Raw genomic sequence first — 26,343 nt, forward strand, 5'->3', positions numbered from 1 at the left:
AGAGTGTCCATCATGAAGCTCCAAACTACTCTATCGAATGCCTTTTCAGCATCGATTGAAAGCACCACCGCCGGAGTTTTCCCCTTCCTAGCTTTCTGGATAAGCAACAAAGTTCTCAACCCATTGTCTCTACCCTCCATCCCTGGTACAAATCCCGCCTGGTCCCCCTGGATCCATTCTGGAATTAAATCTTTCAACCTATTTGCTAAAACCTTTGCATGTAACTTAGTATCTATGTTCAAAAGTGAGATTGGTCTATAGCTAGAGCACTGAGAAGCATCCTTCCCTTCCTTTTGAATAAGCACCACATGGGCCTGTAAAGATTCTCGCCTCATCTCCATCTCCCCACCCAGGGCGTTCATATATTTCTTCAATTTAGGTATTAACAATTCACTATATTTTTTATAGTACCTCACAGTATAACCATCTGGGCCTGGGTTTTTCCCCATCATGGTACTTTTTAATGCTATTTTTATTTCTTCCTGCGTAATTTCTAGATCAAGGGAGTTCAGTTGATCTTCACATAACTTCGATAGTCCTGCGTTTTTTAGATATACCCTTCTTTTTTCTCTACTTGCATTTCCTTTTTTATTTACTGAATCCTGGGAAGTAATATTATACAGCTTACTATAATATTCCTTAAACACCTTGACGATCTCTTTAGCAGAATAAACTGTTTCTCCCTTGGGGTTTCTTATTTTTTCTATATAATTCCTGTTTTTCTTTTTCCTGAACACGCTCATTAAATATTTTCCTGGTCTATCTCCCCATCTATACCTCACTTGCCACTTGATTAAAAACTCTTCTCCTCTCCTCTTCCATCAGTATCTCTAGTTCTTCTTTCCTTTTTGTTACCTTCTGTCTTATCTCTTTTGTTATTCTATTTTTATGTATCTGCTCCAGGTCAAATATTTCTTTTAACAGCCCAGTAAGTTTCTCTCTTCTTCCCCTTTTCTTTTTTGCCCCAGACGCAATCAATATACCTCTTATGTAGGCCTTATGGGACTCCCATACTGTAGCCACCGACACTTCCCGTCTCATTCTCCTGAAAAAATCTTTCAATCTCTTCCCTAATCTTCTGATCTATCTCTTGGTCCAGGAGAAGAGCCTCATTCAGCTTCCATCCTATACCACCTGTCGACCGCCTCCCCCACCCTAATTTCAATGTAACGGGCATGGTCTGAGAGAGACATTGCCTCTATTTCAACTTTAGCCACCATCTCTATAAGTTGATGATCAACCAATATATAGTCCAATCTCGAGTACATCTCATGTGCATTAGAGAAGAAGGTATAGTCTCTCTCTTTTCCATGTATTATTCTCCAAATATCCACCAGTTGGCACTCATGCATCACCTTCTTTAGAGTTCTCAGAGACCTACCTCCCTCTCGCTGCGCAGAAGAGGTCGTATCTATCTGTGGGTCCATACAGAAATTCAAGTCCCCTGCCACCATCAGACGTCCCTTTTTTGAAGGCCATCAGTTTTCTCAAGACACCTTTCAAATATAACTCCGGTCTCTTATTTGGGCAATAAATATTCGCTATTGTACATTCCATCTCTTGCAATCTACCTCTTAAAAAGAAAAATCTCCCCTCAGGATCTATTTCTCTCTCCTCCAGCTCCAGCCTTATGTTTTTTGCAATCCCTATTGCTACTCCCTTAGCTCTCTTAATTGGGGAATCTGCGTAAAACCATGTTGGGTAGGTTCTAGAATTCAACTTAATATTTGACTTAATCTCAAGATGTATCTCCTGCAAAAAGACCACCGAAGCTTCTCTATGTTGCAACTCTTTGAATAGCTTAAATCTCTTCCCAGGACAATTCAACCCATTTACATTATATGTTATAAACCGTAAATCTTCCATACTTCTTGTATCTCTTTTTTTTCTCCTCAATTTCCTCTTTTCCACCCTCTTATTACTCCTTCCTTCCCGCAGGATGTCAAACCTATTACCCTCTCCTCTCCCCCCTCCAAAGAAAGCCCCCCTCCCACTCCCACTCATCACCCTTCCCTTTTTTAGGCTTGTAATTTGTCTATTCATCTTTTGAGGGTCCAAACCCACCATAGATTTACCACCTTGAGGTTGAACTCTACCCATGAACGGCCTCCCCTACTTCCCTCCACCCCAGATGCCCCAGATCTATCTAATAAATTCAATATGGTTCCAACAAGACCCCAAAAGGATCTACCTCAAAGGGAAAAAAAGGAGAGGGAAAGAGAGAGAAAGAGAAGAGGGAAAAAAAACAAAACAAAAAAAACACGGTCTCTATCCCTCCCTTTTCTCCATCCCCTATCTCCTTCTTCTAACTAACTGCCAGTCTTCCTTTCCTCTAGCTCCACAATCTCCTTCTTCATCCTCCCAACCAGGAATCTCTATAATTTGCAAATCAAGTCTGTCACAGAAGTCTCTTAAATCCTCCGGGAATCTCAAATAAGGTGTAACTCCATTCTTCCATCCGATTAAACACTCCGGGATACCCCATCTATAGAGCACGTTTTGTTTTTTCATCTGCTCCAACAGGGGTTTCAAAGATCTTCTCCATAATGTCTCTGATGTTAAATCTGCAAAAATCTGTATATCCATTTCTCCACATTTGATAGTTGATCTTCCCTTAATCTTTCTCCATATCTCTTCTTTATCTCCCAGCTCCTGGAATTGGACAATTATATCTCTCGGTTTCTCTTTTCCACTTCCTTTTTGAATCTTTCCAATTCAAAAAACCCCTTCCAGGTTAACCAATTCTGTTTCTGGTCTGTCCATTATGGAATTCAAAATTTTACAGACAAGGCCTCGTATTTCCTCTCCCTTTACAAGCTCTGGAACTCCTCTTACCCTAAGATTTTTCCTCCTCTCCCTGTTTTCTTGTACCTCCATCTTGTAAAGCAATTTTTTTTGCTCTTTCCTAATACCTATTGTCCTTTTTTCTAAACCGGAGATAAATTGGGCATGATTTTTAATTCTTTTTTCCGTCCTTAATAACATCTGCCCCAAGTCACTCTGTATAGTTGTCAGTTCTTGCTTTATTGTTTTTTCTAAATTTTTAAACATATCTGCCATCTCTTTCTTATTTGGTATTTGTAGTTTGCTTTCCGCTTCTCTCCTCTCCAAATTTTCTGTTACTTGTTGACTATTATATTTCATTCCTAGGGAGAGTCTAGGGCTATCATCCAAGCTCATTTCCAGTTCACTTTTTTCACCAATACCTTGAGATCTTTCTGGAGTCACATTTCCTTGGGATGTATACTTTTTTATCGTACCGGTTTGAGACCCCTCTAGCCCACTACTTTTTACATTTTTATTCTTCATGTCTTCTGTGCGTCTTATTATTCTTAAATACAGGAACCACAGTGAATTAAAGAGTGCAAGCCAGGGACCCAGATTTTACTCCACACTTATTATCCACTTTTTCACAATATCCTCCTTCTTCAGGGGCTGCTAATTCCTCCTTGTCTCATTCAATTCCCCCCCCCAGGGAATCCCCCCTTCACATATCTTCTTTTCCCTTTAAACAAGCAGTCACTGTTTAAACAATATTGGCCAACTAAAGCTGCTCACACTCACCCTCTGCTTGCTTTTTCTTCTGTTGAGACAGCTACAGGCCACCAGTAGCAAACCTCGGACTTCAGTTGCACTCTTCAGGGGGATTCCTCTGGGTTTTTTCTTCTTCAAGTCCCACTCCTCTTTGTGTATCCATCATTCCCAGGGCAGCAGGCTGTCCATTAAAAATATCACTCGTGCTGAGGGGGGTAGCGAATGGGCGTCTTCCCTTTCACCTCGGACGCCGGCCGGCTTTTCCCCTACCCAGTACTCCTCCACGGCTGCCCACGTTGTCACGCCGCATCTCCTTCCCAGCAGCCCCGCTCGCCAAGCCAGACCTTCTCCCACGGGCCTCCAACGAGCTCTGATGTCACCGTCTGCTTTTCCACCACTCTCAGGACCGCCTACTCCGCTGCTCCCAGGTAGGTCCCCGGTTTACAGCCCTTCAGGCATCTGGGGCGATGTGGAGGTCACGGAGAGCACCCTCTCCGTGCTCTCCTACGCCGTCATAGCTAGGCTCCGCCCCCCTCGTGCAATTCCAATCCCCGGATCTTCACCCAATCCCCGGATTTTGTTTTTTTTTTAGCTTGTCATGTAGCAGAATATATTTTGGCCTAAATTTATGATGAAATTTGCTTTTTTAAAATTTGTTTTAATGGATAGGCTTTATAGCAAAAAATAATGCAAAGGCGATCATATACTACCAAAAGAAAGCTCCATTTGAGGAAAAAAAAGGACATAAATTTAATTTAAGTGCAGCGTTGCATGACTGCGCAATTTTTAAAGATACGCAGTGCCGTATTGCAAAACATGGTCTGGTCAGGAAGGGGGGTAAATCCTCTGGAGGGCAAGTGGTTAAATACAAACTTCCAGCTTATCTAATGCTTTATAGCCCTACAGTGCACATTACACTGTAGGGATATAACTGGCAGCCATGCGGTGAGTTTAAATACAAAGGATTTTCTTAGTAGGAGGGACAATTCACTAAGGACAAAATAGAGGATTCTTGTGTTTTCACTCATATTAGTTGTCAAAGATGACCTGCTATTCTTTTTTTCTAATTTATAGTTAAAGAGGACTAGCTTTACATTACTTCAGATCTGGAAGTTGAGATATACTGTACATGTCAATTGTCTTGGATTTGGAATTTGCTGAATGTTTCCAAGTTTGTTCACACTGCTTGCTATGCCTGCATTTAAATGCTGCAACTCTGTACTAGGGTCAGTCACCATACAGCTGATAACAGCACTAGATTGCAGGCTGGCACTGAAGACGCATTTAAAGCATAACTTAAGGCAAATCTTTTTTGTAGTTTTGGACAGAGTGGAGATAGATTAGAACACCTGTTTTATTGCTGTCTATACCCCTGTTAAGAAGATCCACCCTCTTTATTTGTCCTGTTTACCGTTATCATTGCAAGTGGAAGTAAAAGAAAATCCCAAGTTTTGGTTTGTTCCCAGAAAAGTAATAGAGGCGATATCTTCCAATGGGGACACTCTTTCTAGTGACCTGGGGAGCTTTAAGACTTTCCCTTAATTTGCAGGGATTTCCTCTCAATTCCTGATTTTTGGCTATGGGATGGGAAGTGAAGGGAAATCTCCGCTATGGGACACAGATGGCAACAAAAACAAACAGGGGTTAAAACCTTCCCATACTCTGTTCAAAAAGAAAAAAATTGCCTATGGTTCTTCAAGTTAACAGGCTGTTTTCACTGTGTGGCTGTGTTTTCTGGAAGTACTCTTCTTTATTGAATGCATGTCCTTTTAATTAAACAATTTTGTTTTCTGCTAAAATTGCTGTGGGGCATTCTGCTATCTAACCCAGATCCCCCTGGTAGCTGTTTAACCTAGGTACCGAGCCCCGATTACATTCTTTCTACATCCACATTGATTCTGCCTTGAAAGAATTTTGGGAGCTGTATCTAGACCCCATACTGTAGGGGCGGCTTGTAATATTTCTTTAGGCATTGGATCCTGCATGGCTGCTCACCTTGACACTTCATGCGATGAGTGTAGTCAGTTGCTATATAGACCTAATGCCGTGGTTCATCTCTATGAAACCCAGACCCTAAAGACCCCTTCAGTGGCATACCCACCATGGCAGGGCAAAGTCTGAACTCTATATACATACAGCATCATGGACAACTAAATCAGAGTAACCCTGTGTCGCTGAGCATTACTGTAAATATTGGGGCTATGTTTAGAATGTTTTCACTTTACAGTGTACACTTTTCAAACTTGGCACTGAAATTCAGTCATTCAGAGCTTAGTCTCAGGTGGATGACCAGGTATTACATCACACCTCTGGTCGCACACTTTACTGCCACTTTTGCCTAGAACCCCTATTTGGTAGTTGGATGTTTCATTCTGTCCTTTTGCCACAAGGACTTTGCCACAAGACGGTACACAGCCAGGCTGCTGCTTACCCCTTCTTGACACATTTACCCTGTATTCTACACCCTACTCCATGATTACTCCACAAGGTAATACCATCATCTGTACCTATGGTGGAAACTAGGCAAAAGGGAGTAATAATACTTCACTTACACAGAAGCAGAAACCATTTCCAGCTCCAGTCTCTAAATCTGGTTTTAGTTCAATCTCAGGCATTCAACATGCAGCCTACCTGACAAAAGCAGATTTTTCTATATTCATGTCACAATTCCTCAGACAACTAATAGCTTTAATTGAGCCATCTTTCCTAAGGGCTTCAAAAGAAAAGGCCCTTCACCATCATCTCTGACTCGACATGCCTGCTCTAGATGAGGCAGACACAGAAGGGAATGAGGAGGACATGCAGACAGTATTAGAGAATGCTTTTCTCTCCCTCACTTTTTTTACTCCTGATGCAAGAGCTTCACACAACATTTTTGCTAATGTGAATAAGCTCACTGTTGCTGTGCGCAAAAGCCTCCCCATTGTCGAATATGATTCTCCTGTGTCTCGTCATTTCCCTTTGAGTACAAAGAGACCTGCAAAATCTATACAGATATTCTATGTTCATAAAGAAATAAAATGGACAATCTAAGATGATTGGATTACTCCAGATAACATTTTCTCTCTATACAGTGGAAAAAGGGTTCATTTAAAAGTCTCCTGTTCCTGTAGTTGATCCTGCCATTTGAGGATACCAATTACCAAAAAAAACAAACCATACCAATTGAGGATGCTCCTTCATTAAAAGATTATACAGATATTATAAAACAAACACAAGAGGGCACCTCCATCCAGGTGTAGAGATTTAATAAAACAAATTAAGACAATAAAATTGCACTCACTAGTTAAAAGGAACATTTTCAGAATGCCCATCTGTTGTCACAAGGAGTAGTTGTGCCAGTACCCCCACAAAACTGGTTACATTTTTTTTTGTTTAAACTTGTTCACAGTACCAAAGCCCAATGGGGGTATGTGTCTTATTCTGGTCTTACAATCTCACAAACAGTACCCTCAAATTTCAGAATTTCACATGGAATCCACAAGGTCTGTTATTGCTTCTCTAAGGCAAAGGGAATACCTAGCATCCATAGACATACAAGATGCCCATCTACATATTCTCACTTATCCAGCTTATCGGTGCTTTGAATTGCAGTGAGAGAGTAATTTCCAGTTTGTTGTACTGCCTTTGTACTGTACTGCTCCTAGAAAATTCACAAAAATCCTACCCCTTTTTCTTGCCCTTCTCAGAACTGAAGGTGTCCAGGTCACAGGTTATTTGGGCGACCTTTTCCTGAAGGATTCCTCTCTGTTCCATTGTCTGCAAATGTCCACAGGACAATTTAGCTGCTTTTGGGTTTCAGGTGGGTGATCCGTTTCCAAAACTCTTCTCTCCAGCCTTCAAGCCAGGGTTTTCCAACCAGAGAAGAAAATTCTCTCTCAGAGCCTACCCTTGAGATTTGAGATTCAAAAGACATCCCAAAATTAAATTCTCCATGAGAATTTTAGGCCTCATGGTAGCCTCCTTTAAGGCTGTAGTAGTCGCTAAATTTAATTCAAGACCTCCCAACACCATCCTTTCTTCCTAAGGCAATATCAGTCTTCCACCTCAATGAGAATATTGTCTTTCGATCCACCTTAATGAGAATATTGTCCTTCGATCCAAAGTACCCAAAGGAAATTTCTCTTCATTGCCTGGGTGTAATAAGAACCATTAGAATCTACATCAAAGTATCAGCTTCAATCAGGAGTATGGGTTCTCTATTTGTCCTGTCCTCAGGGCCTCACAAGGGACACTGCTCCATCAACGCTTGATGGATAAGAAAATTGATTGCTAGAGCTTACATTTTGAGGGACAAATCTTCTGGGGTTTTTTATGGGTGCAGATCAGTGGGAGCTTCCTAGGCATTCTGGCACCAGGCCTCTGTAGCCCAACTTTGTAAGGCCACCACCTTATCCCCTTCTCTTACCTTTTCAAAGTTCTACCAGGTGGATGTCCAGCCTTCTGGAAATACAACTTTATGACACAAGGATTTTGCAGCGTTATTCTGAAGTTGGGCCTTTTGATCCTTCTTGTAATGTCTGTTGGCACAGTTCTGCTTCACTTATTGCGCATCCTTCTCATTTTTACTTGGAGATGTCTCAGGGTCTATGAATACTTTACCTGTGATAAAAATAAATAAAATGTGATGTAGTGCTGCTTGCAGAATAATCAATCCATCATGGTTAAACAAAGTGAATAAACTGGATACAGAGTGCTCATAATGCCTAAATAAATTATAATATCAAAGTGCTCAAAAAAAATGTGTAAAGTTCATATGATTCCAAATGTAACATAATCCAACACCATACAATGAAAATCCGTGCTTAACGTGAATTCCATGCATTAATTGGTGCCACTTCTGTGCGCTCAGAACTCTCACCTTCAACGCATGTAAAACTGCGTGTTTAATGAGACATCTCTACAGCTGATCACTATCTCCTTTGGCCACTAGGGGCTATCTGCTCCTCCTCCCATATGATAGATGTTAGGTAGCCTCACTGAATAAAAGTTGCCTCATATGAAGGCCTCTGCACACAGGAACACACAGAACATGAAGAGCAGTCCTCTACCAGATGGTGACAAGATGGACGCGGTAGAGAACTGTTCTTCATGTTCTGTGTGTTCCTGTGTTCAGAGCCCTTCATATGAGGCAACTGTTATTCATCTTGCTACATTTGGAATTCATGAACTTTACACATTTTGTTTTGGAGTACTTTGATATCAGTTCACTTTGATTGTGTAGTCATTGATGACAGCTATAATAATTTATTTAGGCATTATGAGCACTATGTATCCAGTTTATTCACTTTATTTGTTCATCCATGATGGATTGATGTTTATTTAATATTCTGCAAGCACACATCACATCACATTTTATTTATTTTTATTTGTTACATTGTGGGAACACAATTGATGATTGCAGCAGCATTCACTGTAGCAGTCACTCTTTATATAGCACTCAGTAGGCACAGAAGTTTACATCACTTATTTTAATACTTTACATGTGCCCTGTACTGTATAATAAGATACATAGAATTTTGACTTGCCTGTAGATCCCATATCTTGGAGTACAGCACAGGACACAGAACACCCTCCCTTTGATCCATTGGTTTACTCTGCATTGCTTGCTATAAACCTGAGGACTCCCTGAGTGGGATAGGATTATAAGGAAGGGGCCTGAGGGGCATGTCCTCAAAAGATTTGCCAGTGTCCAGTCACTTGAAGGTACAAGCGTATTACTGTTATGGCTCCACAGGTGCATTTTATTGGTATACCTGCACTTTATACCCCATCTACTGTCATTAAGGGCTGTACCCAACAACACACGTTTACGCACCTCATTACTACACCAAATATAATGTCTTATGTTTTGCACCTATGTCTTGTCACTAAATATAATGTCTTGCAATGTATACAATTTTTGTTGAAACAACAATTCAACCATCAATTATCCACTTGAAGAAGTCCATCCATCCCTCCCCTGGTTGGTTAGCAGCATGGTCGGCCCTTGCTACCCTCCTGCCACAGCTTTCCAACCACGCTGCTAATATAAATTATACTCTCTCTCTCTCTCTCTCTCTCTCTCTCTCTCTCTCTCTCTCTCTCTCTCTCTCTCTCTCTCTCGCCAAAAGTATTGGGACGCCTGCCTTTACATGCACATGAACTTTAATGGCATCACAGTCTTAGTCTGTAGGGTTAAATATTGAGTTGCCCCGCCCTTTGCAGCTATAACAGCTTCAACTCTTCTGGGAAGGCTGTCCACAAGCTTTAGGAGGGTGTCTATGGCAGCGGTTCTCAACCTGGGGGTCGCGACCCCTTTGGGGGTCGAACGACCATTTCCCAGGGGTCGCCTAAGACCATCGGAAAACACATATTTCCGATGGTCTTAGGAACCGAGACGCCGCTCCTGTCTCCGGCGATGTGTGGGCGGGATGATATGCTGCCCCTGTCACCGCCTCCTCGCCGCTGATTGGCCACCGGAACCGTAGCTCAGGAGAGGCACACAGGCGGCCAATCACCGGCGAGAAGGTGGAGCTTGGAGAGGAGGAGCCGAGCGGCAGCGCGCGGAGATCGAAGAAGATTGAGGGAGCTGCAGGAACGAGTGAAGAGAGAGGCCAGAGAAGGAAGACAGCTGACAGGTAAGTGCAAATTTTGCTGCTGCAGCCAGGTATGCTGCCTGTAGATGGGAGAGGGAGAGAGCGAGCCCAGACTGGAGCAGGAGTCAGCAAGGTAAGTATCATTGGTGTCAGTGGGAGGAATAGTGCCCCATCATTTGTGTCACTAATACCAACGATGGGGCACTATTCCTCCCCCCACTGACACCAACGATGGGGCACTATTCCTCCCCCCACTGACACCAACGATGGGGCACTATTCCTCCCCCCACTGACACCAACGATGGGGCACTATTCCTCCCCCCACTGACACCAACGATGGGGCACTATTCCTCCCCCCACTGACACCAACGATGGGGCACTATTCCTCCCCCCACTGACACCAACGATGGGGCACTATTCCTCCCCCCACTGACACCAACGATGGGGCACTATTCCTCCCCCCACTGACACCAACGATGGGGCACTATTCCTCCCCCCACTGACACCAACGATGGGGCACTATTCCTCCCCCCACTGACACCAACGATGGGGCACTATTCCTCCCCCCACTGACACCAACGATGGGGCACTATTCCTCCCCCCACTGACACCAACGATGGGACACTATTCCTCCCCCCACTGACACCAACGATGGGACACTATTCCTCCCCCCACTGACACCAACGATGGGGCACTATTCCTCCCCCCACTGACACCAACGATGGGGCACTATTCCTCCCCCCACTGACACCAACGATGGGGCACTATTCCTCCCCCCACTGACACCCACAATGGGGCACTATTCCTCCCACTGACACCCACGATGGGGCACTATTCCTCCCACTGACGCCAATGATGGGGCACTATTCTTCCCACTGACACCAATGATGGGGCACTATTCCTCCCACTAATACCAATGATGGGGCACTATTCCTCCCACTGACACCAATGATGGGGCACTATTCCTCCCACTGACGCCAATGATGGGGCACTATTCCTCCCACTGACGCCAATGATGGGACACCATTCCTCCCACTGATGCCAATGATGGGACACTATTCCTCCCACTGACGCCAATGATGGGGCACTATTCCTCCCACTGACGCCAATGATGGGACACTATTCCTCCCACTGACGCCAATGATTGGGCACTATTCCTCCCACTGACGCCAATGATTGGGCACTATTCCTCCCACTGACGCCAATGATTGGGCACTATTCCTCCCACTGACACCAATGATGGGGCACTATTCCTCCCACTGACATCAATGATGGGACACTATTCCTCCCACTGACACCAATGATGGGGCACTATTCCTCCCACTGACACCAATGATGGGGCACTATTCCTCCCACTGACATCAATGATGGGACACTATTCCTCCCACTGATACCAATGATGGGACACTATTCCTCCCACTGACACCAATGATGGGGCACTATTCCTCCCACTGACACTAATGATGGGACACTATTCCTCCCACTGACACCAATGATGGGACACTATTCCTCCCACTGATACCAACGATTTGACACTATTCATCCCACTGACATCAGTGATGGGGCGCTAGTCCTCCCACTGCAAAATTACAGTTATGAAGTAGCAACAAAAATAATTTTATGGTTGGGGGTCACCACAACATGAGGAACTGTATTAAGGGGTCACGGCATTAGAAAGGTTGAGAACCACTGGTCTATGGGAATGTTTGACCATTCTTCCCGAAGTACATTTGTGAGGTCAGGCACTGATGTCAGGGGAGGAGGCCTGGCCTGCAGTCTCCACTCTATTTCATCCCAAAGGTGTTTATTCGGATTGAGGTCAAGTCTCTGTGTAGGCCAGTCAAGTTCCTCCACCCCAAACTCACTCATCCATGTCTTTATGGACCTTGCTTTGTGCACTGGTTTGCAGTCATTTTGGACCAGGAAGGAGCCATTTCCAAACTGTTCCCACAAAGTTGGGAGCATAAAATTATCCAAAATGTCTTGGTATGCTGACGCCTTAAGAGTTTCCTTCACTGAAACTAAGAGGCTAAGCCCTGAGAAACAACCCCACACCATAATCCCCCTCCACCAAACTTTACACTGGGCACAATGCAGTCAGGCAAATACCGTTCTCCTGGCAGCTACCAAACCCAGACATGTCCATCAGATTGCCAGAAGCATGATTCGTCACTTCAGAGAACACATTTCCACTGTATGCCTAGGTGCTTGATTTTATACACCTTTTGACCATGGAGGTGATTGGAATACCTGAATCCAATGATTTGTAGGGGTGTCCCCAATACTTTTGACAATGTAGTGTGTGTGTGTGTGTGTGTGTGTGTGTGTGTGTGTGTGTGTGTGTGTATATATATATATATATATATATATATATATATAGTGTGTGTGTGTGTTTAGTATAAAGTAATGTTTATTTTTTGCCTTCAGAATAGTGTGAATTAGCAAGTTCTCTTGCTGGTGTCAAGGAAAACTACCAATTGCTAAAAACTTCTCAATTTGTTGTAGTAAGTATCTAATTTAAAGTGGAGCTCCACCCAAAAGGGGAAGTTCCACTTTAAGCCTTTATCCCCCGCTCCCCATTAAGGATTAGCACCTTGGGGAGCGGGTACCGAATTTGACAGGTACCCGCTCCCACTTCTGCTGCGATCGCCTTGGAAGTGAAAGTTGTCCTCCCTCCCTCCCCATTGTGATCTGGAACACGTGACCGATCCCAGAAGACTACGGGGCCATTCACAAAGCTCAGCGCTTCTCACGCATGCGCAGTGGGCACCGGGCTGTGAAGCAGCAAGCTGCCACAGTCGGGTGCTCACACTGAAGATGGTGGCGCCAGGGAGAGAAGACGGCCGGTGAAACCAGCGGGGTTGAGGACACTGCTGGACCCAGGACAGGTAAGTGTCTGTATTTTAAAAGACAGCAGCTGCAGTTTTTGTAGCTGCTGACTTTTATTTATTTATTTTTTTCAGGTGGAACTCCGCTTTAAAGTAGACTTGTACCTAAATTTTAAATGTGAAAGATTTTCTTCATGATACATGTTTTTCAAGTGTACATATACTGTCTATGCTGTATGTATATGTTTGTGTATATATATAAATTTTTTTTTTTTTTAGGCTGATCAGAGGTTTGTTTGGAATGGACATTTACTAAGAGAGTTTTCGGCACAACCTGAGGTAATTCACATTGTTATCATTTTAATTGGTAAAATATACAATTAATGTAATGGCAAAATGTTGGTTAGAATATTCACTATTAGTTGCTTTGCATAATATTTCTTCTTGGTGGACTTGCTGAACACTTTTTTTATTGCGCTGCAGACTTTTTTTTTTGCTTTAAATAGAATGTGTAAGGGTTAGAACCTCTGCTGTTTTTTATTGTTCTACAAGTCTCTTCTGGGGAGATTCACCATCTCTGTTTAAATAATAAAATAATGATGTAGCACTCAAAACAGTGAAAATTATGCATAAACAAATATATCTATGTGATCTAAACTTCAAAATTATATATAATAGACCTAATCATCCACAAATAAAACAATACCCTCAAGTGCAAGAGATTCTATATAAATCTCCTACTAGTGTCTTATTACAATCAAAGTGTGATAAACACAAAGTGAGATAGTGAAGATTCCCATCCCAAAGTCAGGTGGCTCAGCCATTTAAATGGCCGGAGCCGGTAAACCCGGAAGACTATGATCAATATATTGCAGGTGCAATGCAGAGGCTCTTTTTATGTCGGCCCCTAGTCTGTACAGAGGTATAAACCTACTGCTATGGGGCTGAAATAAGTTACAACAGATCACAGATGTGGAGCCACCACAGTGACAGGTGGGAAGTATAGTTTTTCCATTTACAGATCCCTGTAGATGGGCCTGTGAATGGATGGCGCATTTGCTGTTGTGCGTGTGGAGCCATTCATGGCAGTGCCCAATTCAAACACAGACAAAAGGCTGTAAAGAGATGAACCCTTCAATTCAAGCAAGTGGGAGCAGTGGTATGATGGTGGGGGATTGGGGAATGTGACAGTGTTTAATTTTACACTCTAAATATGAGTGTAACATAAAGCATGGTTTCAAAGTTGAATTAAGCCTGTAAACTTTCAAAAGAAGAAGTGGGAGGCAAAGTGATACTGGGCAAACGACCTAGAGTGCCAACATCCCAATCCAATAAGTGACTACAAGGTAAAAACCAGGAACTTTCTAGGATGGCATCCTGGGGTTTAAATTTAAAACACAGGTATAAAAAATATTTCCAAAGGTATTAGTCACATCATACAAAAGTTTAAAAGAAGCAAATATGATGCTTAATACAGTGTTTCTTTTTTTGACTAACTGTGAAGACCACTTATATATTGACACTATATCAAATGTCCTATTTCACAGATGGCAGGTTGCTGTCAATGCAGTTCTTAAATAGCGCCACTTCATCAGGACCAGCAGTGAAAGGGTTACAAGACATCCATGTAGTTCCATTGATCTCAACACACACATTATTGGTCACAATTGGTTTATGACATGATATGGTTACATTACTCTAAAGCTACACTCATCTCCACAAAGAAATAGATAGTAGTTTACTGCTATGGGGGACTAAGAGACAGACAGGTCTAGAACATAGTATTGTCTTGCCATAAGATGGTAATATTGGAGTTGACCACCTCCCTTCCCGATTCACTGAGTCTATTTGGGTTCATTCCTACTCTGTGGATTGGGATGGGAGGAGATCAATGGAATTGCATCATTCTTACTCTGTTGATTGGGATGGGAGGAGATCAGTGGAATTGCATGGATTTCTTTTTGCCCTTTCACTGCTGGTCCCTATGAAATGGAGCTATGTATGAAAGCCTTGGCCGCAGTCTGCTATATGTAAAATGGCAATCTCAATACAAGAAATGATGATAAAGGAGTTCTCAAGCCATATGAGACAGCATACCTCACTGCTAACTCTGTTTCCAAGCAGCCAACTGCTACTATAACAAAAAAACTCATCAATCAGGGACCTGGTGCATCTCCTTTCCTTCTTTCTTTGCTGGAGATTAGGGAGATGCTTTGGATGCTTCCCTGTGGTTCACATTGCTTGAGGGCTAAGCAATGACTTGGTAAAAAAAAAAAAAAAAATTCTCCAATTTTTTTTCAGGCTGTTCTTCTCTCTTTTTCAAATCTGTATTGATCTCTTCAGGCAGTTTAAGGTACTCATTATGCCTCAAGAGTATTTTAACAACTGGAAAATTTCCTTATGAATGTGTTGCATTCATAATACATAGGTTGGTTAGGTTTCTCAATGTCTTTTTTTTTCATGTTTTGTTTTCTTAGAGGAATCTTTTATATACGTTGAAGAGACAATTGAGTTGATTTTTTAAACCAATAGAGTTATTCACTTTTCACAATGAGTGCTCATTTTGCAGAACTGGCATACTGCTAATCAGGTGCAAGCAACAAAATTTATATTTTTTGTTTCCCTCACACATGACTGGGTATTCAAAATGAACTCGCCTTATTTACTCTCATTCATTTTGCAAAGTGAACCAAGTGAACTATCACGTTACTTTAGTACTTTAGTATATCAGCTCTGTCTTGGGAAAAAAAAGAAAATAAACTGCTGCAGGTACAGTTGCCTTTACATACTTGCAACAGTCTGCTAAATCTGCTCCTTGTGGAAATTTTCAGGCCTTTCTGACTGGCAATGCTACAACACGTCTGGGTAGTTTCAGAGATTGTCACTAAACTGTGCCTCCCACAAGATCCTTTTGGCTCACCACCACAAGAAGGGCAGCCTCACTGGCCAGTAGGGATGTGGGAGAAAGTACTGGAGCTTTGTTTAATCTGAACAACCCCATTATAGAGGGTGCCTGCATTTTATTTCTGTAGACACTGCTTATTAATATTTTAGTTACAAAATTTTAGAAATTTTTCATATGGAAAAGCCTAATATATTTTGCCAATATGCATCAGAAATCATTTAATATTTCTTTCTTTCACCCAAAGATCCAGAAATTTGCTGTTCCAGTTATTCATGGATGTATCCTTTAAAATGTTTCCTGTGTATGTTATTGAAGTAGGTACAACACTTAACTGGACATTATATAAAAATAGCCCATTTGTAATTTTGTAAAATTTATAAATTTTTTTCGTGGCAGAACAATCAGGCAGGAAGCTAAATTAAATTAAAAATGAACTTATTAATGAATGAACAAAAATCCATCCAGTTTTTGAATTTTACCAGCACATTTATAGGAAACTCTAGCTAAACAGACCCTTGATATGATATGCTTTTTTTAAGTCATGCTCTCTCCCTTGAAATAGCAGCCTATCCAAATAGGGGTTAAAAGCCATTGTGCTATTCTGTAAAAAAAAAATTTCAGTCTTTTATTTAAAAAAAGAACCAAAGTTTCTTTGTTTCTAAATAAAGGATTAAAAAAAAAATCAGCTTGACATTACAAAATTCAAAAACATGCTTTTACAACATACAATACAATAAACGAGGCACTGCATGACAGTATGACAAGGGTCCATAGACCCATGGAACACAAAAATTACCACATCAGGTCATGACGATCCTTCCTTCTTTTTTAGGCATAGACATGTCTGTGAGGGGGAAAGTTCAAAGCCTAATGTAGGTAGAGACCATGCACCTATAGCAAGATATTCGCCAAAAGCAGAAGATCTTATTTCATTGCTGCTGAGAGGCAAGAGGTGTTTGATCTTTATAGAAGAAGATTTTCCAGTATTTCTCCTGTTCTTTTAGGATCAAAGTGAGATTCTCTATTTGCTGGATCTCTGAAATTTGGACGAGCCATTGTGCGGTGCCAGGTGTGTTAAGGCTGTTCCACAATGCAGGAATACACACCTTTGCTGCATTGAGAAGAGGTTTACATTAAGAATTTTTAGAACGCGTGTGGAGTGGTGTGGCATTTAGCAGAAATGCTGTATGGTTTCCTCCAAGAAACACTCCCGTGGGTGTCTTGATTGTCTGCTCCACCATAATCCAGAACTCTTTCAATTTGGGATATTCCCACAAATTATGAATCCGGCTCCCTTCAGATTCCATACACCTCCAGCAGTAAGGCAGGAGAGGGGACTAGCGCCAGCTAAGTGTCGTAGGTAAAACAGCTTTTAATGGTCAAAGCTAAAATACACTCACAAACCAACATGATAACAAGCATGTAACGTGGGCTGTCATCTCTAGTCCCGGTCCGCCAGATGGAACGGCTGCTCCGATGGCTCCCACGGCTTCCTGGTCATCGTGGAATGCAGAGACAGGCAGATGTAACGTCACGACCAGATGTGACAAGGCGTTGCGGAGCATGCTCTCCTTCCTCAGGCCAAAACAGCGCCAAATTGAGTGTGGTATATATGGGCAAGAGGGTGGCAGCTAGCAAATGACAACACCCGGTGGCCGCACATATACAAAGGACATATAAGAGCCATATAAAGCACACTGGGCATGAACATTAGACATGTAAAATGGATACAAACTGTAATATAACTAGTTGGGCATATGTCAGTGGAAGACATTGGGTGGTGGAACTGACCAGTAGGACTACAAAGCCCAGACCTCCCAAAAGGCATAACTAAAAGTTTCATAAATGTATAAAAACACAAAATAACATTGTATAGCATAATTAGTTAAGAACTGAATGTGGCCAGACTACAAGGCCCAGCCAGCTTTAGAGTTGGAAGAGCAAATTTCATAAAACAAATTTCCTAAAAAAAACGTTAACTATAGCAATACAACGTAATAAAAAATTAAGCACTAACTTACAACTCTGTCTTATTATTATACAGTAGCTAAGGGGGTACTTACACATGGCAGATCTGATAGAAAGACCGTAAGGATCCCATATGGTATAGAGAGTAGACCTGAATGAAAAATCCAAATCTAGAAGAATTAAACATGTATGTCCAGACGTAGGCCCCACAACTTAAGATATAAATGTGTAGGTATGTGTGTATATGTATATGTGTGTGTGTGTGTATATATGTATATATATATATATATGTATATATATATATATATATATATATATATATATATATATATATATATAAAACCTTTATTGTGAGACAGAACAGACCGTATATGTGAGTTCCACGTTTTAATGTAAGCAATCAGGAAAAAGGTGGCCCACCACATTGAGTATATAGGGGACAAGCTATAGCAGGGGGCTGACTTCTATTTCTTTGTTGAGTCCACAAGGTGCTAGTGTGTCCAGGGTATAGATCCTGAATGTTTCTCTTCGGCAGAGACGCTTTAAGCCGCAGAGAAAGTTCTGGGAATGGGCTCTTATCACCCACGCCATAAGGTCAGAGGAAGACTGGTCATGAAAGTTTTGAAAGTGTCTGGGGACACTGGGGATTGTCAGCTCAATCATCGACAAGATGTCAATGCTCCCCAAACCTTTTCCTAAGAGTCCGGATGGTCCTGTCAATTTAAAAAAGACCACATGGGCAAGACAAACAATATAACATGTAATCAGAAGAGCATTAACGTCTTTTCAATGATGGAGCTGAAAACCACAGCGTCCCCAAGCACTTTCAAGAATTTCATGACAAGTCCGTTTTCATGGGACTGAATTTTTGGAAAAAAATTAATTTTGGTTTTACTTTCACTTTTGATTATAAAGGTAAACAGGACAAATAAAGAGGGCGAATCTCAAAAACGGGGGCAGAGGTAGCAATAAGAATCTAACAGGTGTTCCTATCCATCTCCACTCTGTCCAAAACTAAAAAAAGTTTTGCCTTCAGTTATACAGTAGTTTAATTCAATAAACTGTAATCTGATCCTCCTTTTCTTCAGAAACTGCATTTTTTGCTAGCAGATCTGAGTCTGTATTGCAGCCATGTGTTCACTCACAGTGCAGACAAAGATCTTGTGCTTTCTGAGGCACAGGGAAAACTTCACAATAGATGCAGTAGAGGGTATATAAAGGCTTTCGAAATTTGTTGTCTTACGATTCTGATTCAAATGCTGCTATATGTAGTGACATACTTCCTTAGACCCATTCTGTGCATACAGTATGACCTCATGCTGACTGTGCAATCTACAGGCAGCCAAAGATTGCTCATCCCTAGTCTGCACCAGGCGTATGCACATCCTGAGAAAGCCTTGGACCTGAGCTTTTCATATTCCAGCACCTGCAAGTTAATTGCTTTGCTGGCTTCTGCAATGTGATCCTTCTGGTTTATATAAGATGTCCTAGAGGGCTTGTTCACAATAGACTGTGGTGTGGGAGAGCTCGTGGTTCCGTGCGGCTTCCTGCACCACATTTTGATTGCAATACTCTTGCAATCGGCGACGGAGGGCAGTTAAAAGTTAACGACACCCCAAATGCAGGTCGCAAACGCCCACACTGGCCCGCACCAAATCGCATGGTAGAAAGCACCATGCGATGCGGTTGCCGTGTGTTTCAAAAAGTAGTGCATGCAGTACTTTTGGTGCAGTGCGATTTCAGCCAGTTCAAATGAATGGGCTTGAAATTGCACCCCACAGAGCTGCAGATGAATTGCACAGGAACGCACAGCACATTTCTGTGCAAATCAGCCTGGAGCATAGTGTGAACAGGCCCGTGTGAAAATGCTCATGTAACATATGTACCTCATATCACACATGCAAAATTTTATCTTGAAATGTAAAAATTTCTCAATGAACCGTCAGGTACTGGAACAGGTTCTGTACAGCCTCATTGTATGTCACAGGATTAAACATTTATTTTCCTACAGATCTGCTTTTTGATGTTCTAGTTTTTTTAGGTCTGATCATCCACAGAAAATTGTGATTTTTGTCTTCCTTAAAATCTCTTCAGTTATTGCAATACATTCCTGTTCTGTTAATGGAAAATACTTCGACTGGATTGTTATCTCGAGGAGAAGTTGTTTTCGAGCTGGTGTACGGTACTATGTTAGAGGTATAGTAATTGATTTTTTTCTTCAAATATTGAAAAACAAGGGGCTAAATAAATGAATGAATGTCTTCGTACAGCTCTGGCCAAAAGTTTTGAGAATGACACAAATATTAACCACTTTACGCTGGCCGCACACAAATGTGTGGTCTCCCGGCGTCTGGACCTAGATGCTGAGCGGCCGCACATTTGCGTTCATGTAAGAAAAAACATATGAGCTGAGAGCGCGCGCCCTGAGCGCTCCCAGCACACCTGTCCGGTACTCTCGGAAAGGTCCCGGTCTGCTCTTTCGATCGGGACCTTTCCTGATCATGTGACCGATGTGATGACAGGTCACAGTGGTGACATGATCCCTAAACCACGCCACGCCTCCCGGCTTCTTAAACTTCTTAAAGAGCCAGGAGGCGCCGGCAGGAAGGGGTTAATTTACTTGCAAGAAAACACATGCAGTCATCATTGCTTTGCAGAAAAAGGGATTCTCAGGTAAGGTTATTGCTGCTACTAAGATTTCACCTAAATCAACCATTTATCAGATCATCAAGGAGAGATGTTCAATTGTTGTGAAGAAGGCTTCAGGGCACCCAAGAAAGTCCAGCAAGGACCATCTCCTAAAGTTGATTTAGCTGCGGGATCGGGGCACCATCAGTGCAGAGCTTGTTCAGGAATGGCAGCAGGCAAGTGTGAGTACATCTACACACACAGTGAGCTGAAGACTTTTGGAGGATGGCCTGGTGTCAAGAAGGGCAGCAAAGAAGCCACTTCTCTTCAGGACAAGCATGAGGGACAGACTAATATTCTGCAAAAGGTACAGGGATTGGACTACTGAGGACTGGGGTAAAGTCCTTTTCTCTGATGAATCTCCTTTCCGATTGTTTTGGGGCATAAGGAAAAAACCTTTTCCAGAGAAGGAAAGGTGAGCACTACCATCTGTCCTGTATTATGCCAACAGTAAAGCATCCTGAGACCATTCATGTGTGAGGTTGCTTCCCAGCCAAGGGAGTGGGCTCACTCACAATTTTGCTTAAGAGCACAGCCATGAATAAAGAATGGTAAATAAACATCCTCTGAGAGCAACTTCTCCCAACCATCCAAGAACAGTTTGGTGACGAACAGTGCCTTTTCCAGCGTGATGGAGCACCTTGCTATAAGGTAAAAGTGATAACCAAGTGGCTTGGGGAAGAAAACATCAAAATGTTGTGCCTGGAAACTCCCCAAACCTTAATCCCATTGAGAACTTGTGGTCAATCCTCAAGGTGGGTGAACAAAAAAAATTCCGACCAACTCCAAGCAATGATTATGCAAGAATGGACTGCCATCAGTCTGGATTTGAGGTCTTAAAAAAGAAGGGTCAACACTGCAAATATGGACTCTTTGCATAAACTAAAAGGGATAAGATCACCTTTGTAACATGTTACATGATCCACCCATTTTTAGGGTGAAACTTGTAACATGTTCCCATAGCCACAGCTGTGCCTGCCGTCCCCCCTCCCTCTGACAGATGGTACGGGGAAACTTCTCCCCATACTATCTGTCAGATTTGATTACCTGGAAAAAAAAATGTGCATTTATTATTTTTTTTCCAAAAGGTGAACTTATCCTTTAATGTGATTGTCCATAAAAGCCTTTGACTTATGAAATGCTTGTAATTATACTTCAGTATACCATAGTAACATCTGAATAAAAGATCTAAAAACACTGAAGCAGCAGACCTTGTGAAAATTAATATTTGTGTGATACTACAAACTTTTGGCCAGGGCTGTATGTATTTAACATATGTGGTATTTGTCCACTGTAGAAAATTGTATTAGTATTTTAACTTTGGTTTCATTCCTGTACCAAAATAACTTGCTTTGAAACTTGTGAAATGACTTCCTGCAGTGCAAGATAAAAGCTGCATTTAGCAGCTTTTAAAGTGATATTCCACCCTAATTAAAACTTAAAAAAAACATAGTGCTATAGACATCAGCACTTACCTTGTTTTCAGGTTCATTTTTCTTTACTTGCTGTGCCTGGTCCGGTTGCTCCATCTCTGTACAGGGACACCCAGGGAGCCACCTTTGCGTGTGCCCAAAGTGTGTTTGTGAGCAAGTATTGCATTTCCCCAGTGCGGGTTGCGATATCTGGAAAGGTGAAGGGACCTTTTCCCTGCGTTTTGCTAGGCTGCTGCATATGCTGTGCCGCAGCCTGCAAATCGGCGCTAGTGTGAACTGAGTCCTAGTAAATCAACCCCTATATGTTTATGAGTATGATTTATAGTGATTTGTTGCATTTTTGCATTTGTTTGAATGCATATATTATCTATTGGAATTTTATTTACTGGAAGTTCTTATATTATTACTGTAGAAATGTGTGTTATAAGAGCCCAGTAACATTTACATGTTGGTGAGACTTCATTTGTATTTATTATATATCACCTAATGATATTTAGATATTTGGTGTGATTTTAGTATACAGTGAGTATAAAAAAGAATCACTCCTGTAAAATAATCACATTTTGTTGCTTTGCAGCCTGAAATGAAGATAGACACAGTTTTTGTTTTATCAGTGCAACCTATAACATCCAAGTGAAAGATACGACACCATCATGTCAGAAAAAATCAAAAACAGAATCCCTGAGAGAAAGAGGTTTACCCCCTCCTAAAGATGACTTGCAAACTCAGTCAGGTGTAGCTAATCACCTTCTCAATGGCACACCAACAGTGATCAGCTATTTTGATTAGCTCAGCATGAAAAGAGCTTTCCTGGAGCATTTCAGTAGTGCTACTGAAGCATACAAAACAAGGGTGGCAAGGCACTGTCAAAAGATTTCTGGGATAAAGTGATGGACAGGCACAAGTCATGATACAAAAATGGATACAAAGGAGGATGCGATTCATACTAGCACATTATGCCCTTGACTTGCAAGGACTTCTCTACTGCTGTAATCACCTCTTCTTAAGAGAGATTAAATTAAATCCAGCTAATCTTTCATCGTAGTTGAGCTCCTCCTTGTCTCTTATCAGTTTAATTGCCCTTCTATGCACTTTCTTTAGTTCCCCGTTATCCTTTTTGTGACTTGGTGCCTAAAATTGAACTGCGTATTCCAGATGAGGTGTTATAAATGATTTGTACAGTGGTACAATTATGGCTCTCTTTCTGGAATCTATACCTCATTTAATACAAGAAAGTATTTTGCTGCTTTAGAAACTGCAGCTTGGCATTGCATGCTATTACTAAGTCTATGATCTGCCAGAACACCCAGATCCTTCTCCACCATTGGTTCCCTCAGTTGTACTCTTCGTAGTATGTATAATGCACACATGTTTTTAGCTCCCAAGTGTATAATGTTACATTTATCAACATTAAACAACATTTGTATTATAGTTGTTCAATTAAAAAGTGCATTGAGGTCGGCTTGTAAGTTGGAGATATCATGTAAGAACATTATTCCACTGCATAGCTTGGTGTAACCTGCAAACACAGAAGTAGTGCTTTCCCAGACTCTATATCATTTATAAACATTTTAAAAAGCAAGGGTTCCCACACTGAACCTTGGGTTACGCCACTAATAAGAATACTCAAAAAATAAAACCTACACATTACATGTTTAATTATTATTACCACTCCCTAATTAGGGAGCCCTCACGTTCAATGCTATGGTATTCACCGACTCACCTTGAGCAAATTAAGGTGGGGTCCTCAAGAAACCCAACGCACATTGGAAAGCAGCAGAGAGCAGAGATTACCCTTAGAAACCAGTAGTTTAAAAGAGAACCAACAGCGGTGTAAATAAACCAACAGCTTTATTATACTTCACAGAAATTTGATAATAGACCTAATTAGGTCAAAGGATCCTCCATTCACATCAATAAAATGGATAACGGTATCACTTTAAAATGGCCTGGGCCACACTTACTCAGAACATAACATAGTACTACTACTTTACGTCTTATGTGAGCATATTATGGGGGTCAATAGGTCAGAGTCTTGCACATTGAACTAGCCACTTGGACAGTATGGCAAAACCCAAGACTCTGAAACCACCCTCCAACAAGGACAATGTCCACCATGGATCCAGGACACTTGTAAATGAACAAAAAATGGGGCAATTGAGTTCACCCAATATGTACCCGCAGGTTAACCGTTTACCTCCCATATAAATGGCCGTCACAAGAATTGTTGGTATTAGCCACATCAATCCCAACAATTTTTGTGACTTAGCCGTTTGTAGGGAGCTGTCGAACGCTTTGGCAAAATCCAAATAGACTTTAACAGCTACTCCTTTGTCTAAGTTTTTGCTTACCAAAACCTTTGTTTAAAAAGTAATTAGATTTGTTTTGACAAGTTCGTTTTTTTTCGTTAATCTCTGCTGACTAAAATGTTATTTTCTAGCAAAAGCTCTTCAACTCTGTTATCTTTCTGACTGTAGAAGTTAAACCAATGGGTCTGTTATTACTTGGCAAAGTCTTTGATCGATTTTTAAAATAGGGGTATCACATTGGCTTTACGCTAAATCAAGTGGTACCATGCCCGTTAGAAACAATGGCTTGGATATTATAATTATTATACAGTATTTATAAAGCGCCAATAGTTCGCTCAGCGCCAATAGTTCGCTCAGCGCTGTACATTACAGAGGGGGACAGAACATGTGACAGAACAATACCAATACAATACGATACATGAGGGGATCGAGGGCCCTGCTCTTTCGAGCTTACAATCTTGGATATAACAGAGCTCACCTCTTTGAAGACCCTTGGGTGTAAGCCATCTGGTCCCGGGGCATTATTCATCTTTAGTGTCTCTAAATGTTTCTGGACCATGACAATCTGAAGCCATTGTGGATCATTTGGGGCTATGTCATTACTGTCCCCATTAAGTTATTGAGCTTCTCCATTTTCCTTTGTATATTGGAGCTGAAGAAGGTATTTAATACATTTGCCCTTTCTTTGTCCCCAGTCACCAAATCAAAATTATCTTGTAAAGGGAATACAAGGTCAGACCTAACCTTTTTACTGTTAATATATTTGAAGGATTTGGGGGGTTTGTTTTACTCTCTTTTGCAAACTGTCGTTTGTTTTCAATTTTTGAGTCTTGATTTCTTTTTTTCATATTGTGTTATATTATTTGTAACTTTTAAATGATAGAGTGCCTTCATTTTTATATTTTTTACATTTTCTTTACTTATTATTTATAGCTTTTTTAACTTTGGGTGTGAGAGCCACATGGGTTTTAGTTTTAGACTTGTAAATATATTAGCATGAAATATATTTATATTTGCTACTTTATTCACAATGTCTGAATATGTCAGGCCTCCTGTTCCTGCTTTTTTTAGATGAAAAACGTTCAATTAGGCAGCTGTACAGCTTCTGTTTATGTGTTGTTTTTGTTTTGTTTTTTCTTTACCATTTGCGTATGGATTTATTTATTTATTTATTTTTATTGAAATTATTTAGGTATTGACTCAGAAGGTCATGCTGCAAATTTTGTTGAAACTGAACAAATTGTGCATTTCAATGGAGGAAAAGCTTCATTTGTTCAAGTAAGTTTTTATTTCATTTGCATTTGCTGGTAAAATGTTACTGTATGTCCAGAGCCACTGACATTTCCTCAAGGCTTGCAGTGCCTGTGAAAGCTCACTTATTGAGAAGGTGGGTCAGGCAGGTACCCTTGTATGCACAGGTCATTGTGTGCCATTATTCCTCATTCCCTGATGGTTTTACTGTGAGAGGGCTGATGTTGTCTGCTCTGTGCTCACTTTTCTGCTATACAATTTCAAGTAGCCATCTCACCACTGCTGCTCCTTTTGCAAAGTGTCCCATGGAGGCCCGATCTACAGTCTGTTCCTGTTGCCTATTTACAGTGACTTTGATCACTTATAGCAATCTGACCCTCACCTGCTACCAGCTGTCAAGGTATTTGGGGTTACTTGCCTCTTCTTACCCTGAGCCTTACTGCCATGCAGTCACCACATGTCTAATGCTAGGCACGAAGGGAACAGTCCCACTGCACTGGGTGCCCCCAGCTCACTTTCTACTAATGACTTGTGAGCTGTTTGCAGTGCATATACTATAGGTGCTGATATCTATATCCTGAAGTCATGTTGCCCTCTACTCTTGGAGTCTATTCCATCCTTAGAGTTCTCTTTAACGCTGTCAGGTGTTGCTGGATCCTCTGCCTTTTTGGCTTAGGTTCTGTACCACAATTATTCAAGACTTTATGACCCAAACCCCCTAAATATTTGCTGACTCTGATCACAGAGGCCACAAGCATGTTTCTTTGCCCTACCCTAGAGGATTCTGTATCAGATTTGCCCACTCCCCTTGCGGTTTCTGAGCTGTCAGCTGCCGAGACTGCCTGATTC

General features: G+C 41.6%; 1 protein-coding gene across 1 annotated transcript in view; it reads left to right on the top strand.

Annotated features, from left to right (window-relative positions):
- Window positions 1–26,343, top strand: part of SACM1L (SAC1 like phosphatidylinositide phosphatase) — a 173,962-nt gene that overhangs the window by 65,959 nt on the left and 81,660 nt on the right. The window contains exons 6-9 of the mRNA XM_089669479.1: window positions 13,220–13,279; window positions 16,090–16,123; window positions 19,908–20,009; window positions 25,436–25,521. Coding sequence (XP_089525605.1) covers window positions 13,220–13,279; window positions 16,090–16,123; window positions 19,908–20,009; window positions 25,436–25,521 — 282 coding nt within the window. The remainder of the gene's footprint in view (window positions 1–13,219; window positions 13,280–16,089; window positions 16,124–19,907; window positions 20,010–25,435; window positions 25,522–26,343) is intronic.

The sequence above is a fragment of the Staurois parvus genome, unplaced genomic scaffold, assembly GCF_062004578.1.
Source record: "Staurois parvus isolate SC_StPar_1 unplaced genomic scaffold, SC_StPar_1.0 ptg000077l, whole genome shotgun sequence".
In the NCBI taxonomy this organism is placed as follows: Eukaryota; Metazoa; Chordata; class Amphibia; order Anura; family Ranidae; genus Staurois; species Staurois parvus.